This window comes from Argentina silus, assembly GCF_951799395.1.
Source record: "Argentina silus genome assembly, chromosome: 4".
In the NCBI taxonomy this organism is placed as follows: Eukaryota; Metazoa; Chordata; class Actinopteri; order Argentiniformes; family Argentinidae; genus Argentina; species Argentina silus.
Window position 1 is genome coordinate 24,972,854 of NC_139658.1, and position 2,500 is coordinate 24,975,353.

Consider the following 2,500-nt stretch of genomic DNA (forward strand, 5'->3'; position numbering starts at 1 on the left):
TCTGTTGTTCGCTCTGACGTGTGTGTGTCTGTCCCTCGCTTTACGGCTCACACCGGTGTACAAACAAAGACAGACAATGGATACGCACGCACACACCCAGGCAGGCAGACAGGCAGGCAGACAGGCAGACAGGCAGGCACACACACACACACACACACACACACACACACTTACACACTTACACACACTTTCCCTATAACAAAGCAGACGTTTACCTCTGACATCCAAGTAGAGTGATTTATTAAGAGCTTCATAAAGAATGGAAAAGTGATCGGGGGAGGGAGGGAGGGAGGGAGGGGAGGGAGCGAGTGAGTGAAGGAGAAGCAGTCAGTGCAAGGGAAGGGTGGAAGGGAGCAGGGGAGAGGAGAAGATAAGGAGACAAGGTGTCCACTTAGTTTCCTTACTTAGTGTCCTTACTTAGTGTCCTTTCAGTCCAGTGAATGTGGTGACAGTATGCCTCCTGCATCTCAACATCAACAGCACAACTTGTCCAACAGCACACCCCCCCCCCCCCCCCCCATTTCTCCTCCCAGTGCAATCGTAGCCCAGCATACCCCCCCCCCCCCCTCTCTCTCCCTCCCCCGAGCGTCTCTGAGCCTGTGCGGTACGGTTCGGGGGTTTTCCAGGGTTTTTTTGCAATCAAGGCAAATTCCTCCGAAATTGAGGGGGGCTTTTACACCAAGCTATTTCTCTCTCTCTCTCTCTCTCTCTCTCTCTCCCCCCCTCTCCCTCTCCCTCTCCCTCTCTCTCTCTCTCTCTCTCTCTGTTGTGTACAGCATGTCGTTCTGCCACTAAAGAGGTTCTAAACATCAGACCTGTCGGTCTGGGAGGAAGGTTTCAGGCTGTAGGTCGTAGGTCGTCTCTAGGTGAGGGTTCTGTCGCTATGGTAATCTAAAAGTTGAAGCCGTGCTAAAAGGGACAGCTCTGTCCTGTTTGTTTGTTTGTTTGTTTGTTTGTTTGTTGGTAGATATTCACTCACGGCAGCAGTTATCATGTCAACAAGCCTGCTCCTCTTCTGTCTCTTCACACCCTTTTCTCTTTCATTTGTTCTCTCTCCATCTCTCTCTCTCCTTCTCTCTGTCTCCCTCCCTCTCTCTTTCTCACCATGGCGCTGCCCCCTCTTTGTCCAGATCTGATAGACAGTGATTGACTGACTGCCAGCCTGTTGTTGGTCCCATTGCGGCCCAGCCCAGCCCAGCCCAACTCCAGTCTGGCCCAGTCCAGTCCAACCCCAGTCCAACCCCAGCCCAGTCCAGCCCTGCCCAGTCCAACCCCAGCCCTGCCCAGTCCAGCCCTGCCCAGCCCAGTCCAGCCCAGCCCAGCCCGTTTAGTGCTATGGCACAATGGATTTGTCTGAGAAGACTGAGATGATGGAGTCTGTCTCCCCCCGCGGATGGGGGGGCGGCTGCAGATTCAGGCGCTCCGGAGGGGGAGGCGCCCTCATCACGCGCCCGTTCTGCACCTCCCTGATGGGCTCCAGAAACACCACATGTTTGTTGTTACTGACCTTGCGGCCGGGGCCCTCGGTGGTGGCTGGCGGGGTGGGGGTCAGGATGGAGGACTGGCCGCTGCCCTCCTGGCCGGGGCTGGGCGTGGTGGTGGCCGGGGGGGGCGGCTGCTTGCGGCAGCAGCAGTGGCAGGGGGTCAGGTAGAGGTACATGAGGACCAGCACCAGGGTGATCACGCACCCCAGCAGCGTGGTGAAGCCCGTGTTGAACGGCTCCGCCATGTACTCCCGCACCGCCACCGTCACGTTCACCTCCCACGTCTCGTTGCGAAGCAGGCTCTGGTCCAGCGCCATGCACCAGTACACACCAGAGTCCTCGGCCCGGGCCGACAGGATCGCCAGGCTGCCGTTGGTGAACATCCGCAGGGAGTCGTTGTTCCCCGGGGGGGCCACATACCCGTGGTGGGGGGATACCCACAGGAACGTCAGGCGCTGCCTCCCCCCCCGCAGGCTGGTGTGGCAGTCCAGCAGCACCTGGTCACCCACATACGCCAGGAGAGTCCCCTCCGGAGGCGGCCCCTGGAGGAAGCCCGAGGTCAGGCTGCAGTTCTCGAAGAAGCGGCTGTGCTGGAAGAAGCGGACGGAGGCCCTGCGCTCGCCGTACAACAGGCAGGTGTGCTCCTCCCGGTAGTCGCTGATGGAGCTGAAGTTCCGCCTCTCCCAGCCCCGGAACATCCGGTACATGGAGCACTCGCAGATCAGAGTGTTGTTGTGCAGGAACAGGCCGCTCTGGACAGCCGCCGGCAGGCCCTTGATGTCCTCCAGGGGCAGCCGGGGCATGCAGTTGGAGGACAGGTCCAGTGTGGCCAGGTAGGGGTGGCTGTGCTCCTGGAGGGAGAAGAAGGGGAAGTCGGTGAGCTTGTTGTGGCTGAGGTACGCCTTCCGGAGGTTCCCGAGCCCCGACAGCGCCTGGCTCTCCACCTGCGTGATGCGGTTGTCGAACAGCAGGAGCACCTCCAGTCCCGGCAGGTCCAGGAAGTAGTGCCTCTTCAC

At 59.4% G+C, this 2,500-nt stretch overlaps 2 protein-coding genes across 2 annotated transcripts in view; one reads left to right on the forward strand and one right to left on the reverse strand.

Annotated features, from left to right (window-relative positions):
• Nucleotides 1–2,500, forward strand: part of rnf123 (ring finger protein 123) — a 101,947-nt gene that overhangs the window by 61,607 nt on the left and 37,840 nt on the right.
• Nucleotides 1,334–2,500, reverse strand: part of amigo3 (adhesion molecule with Ig-like domain 3) — a gene marked incomplete at both ends in the record, with an annotated part of 1,533 nt that continues 366 nt past the window's right edge. The window contains one exon of the mRNA XM_083667609.1: nucleotides 1,334–2,500. This exon is cut by the window's right edge and continues 366 nt beyond it. Coding sequence (XP_083523735.1) covers nucleotides 1,334–2,500 — 1,167 coding nt within the window.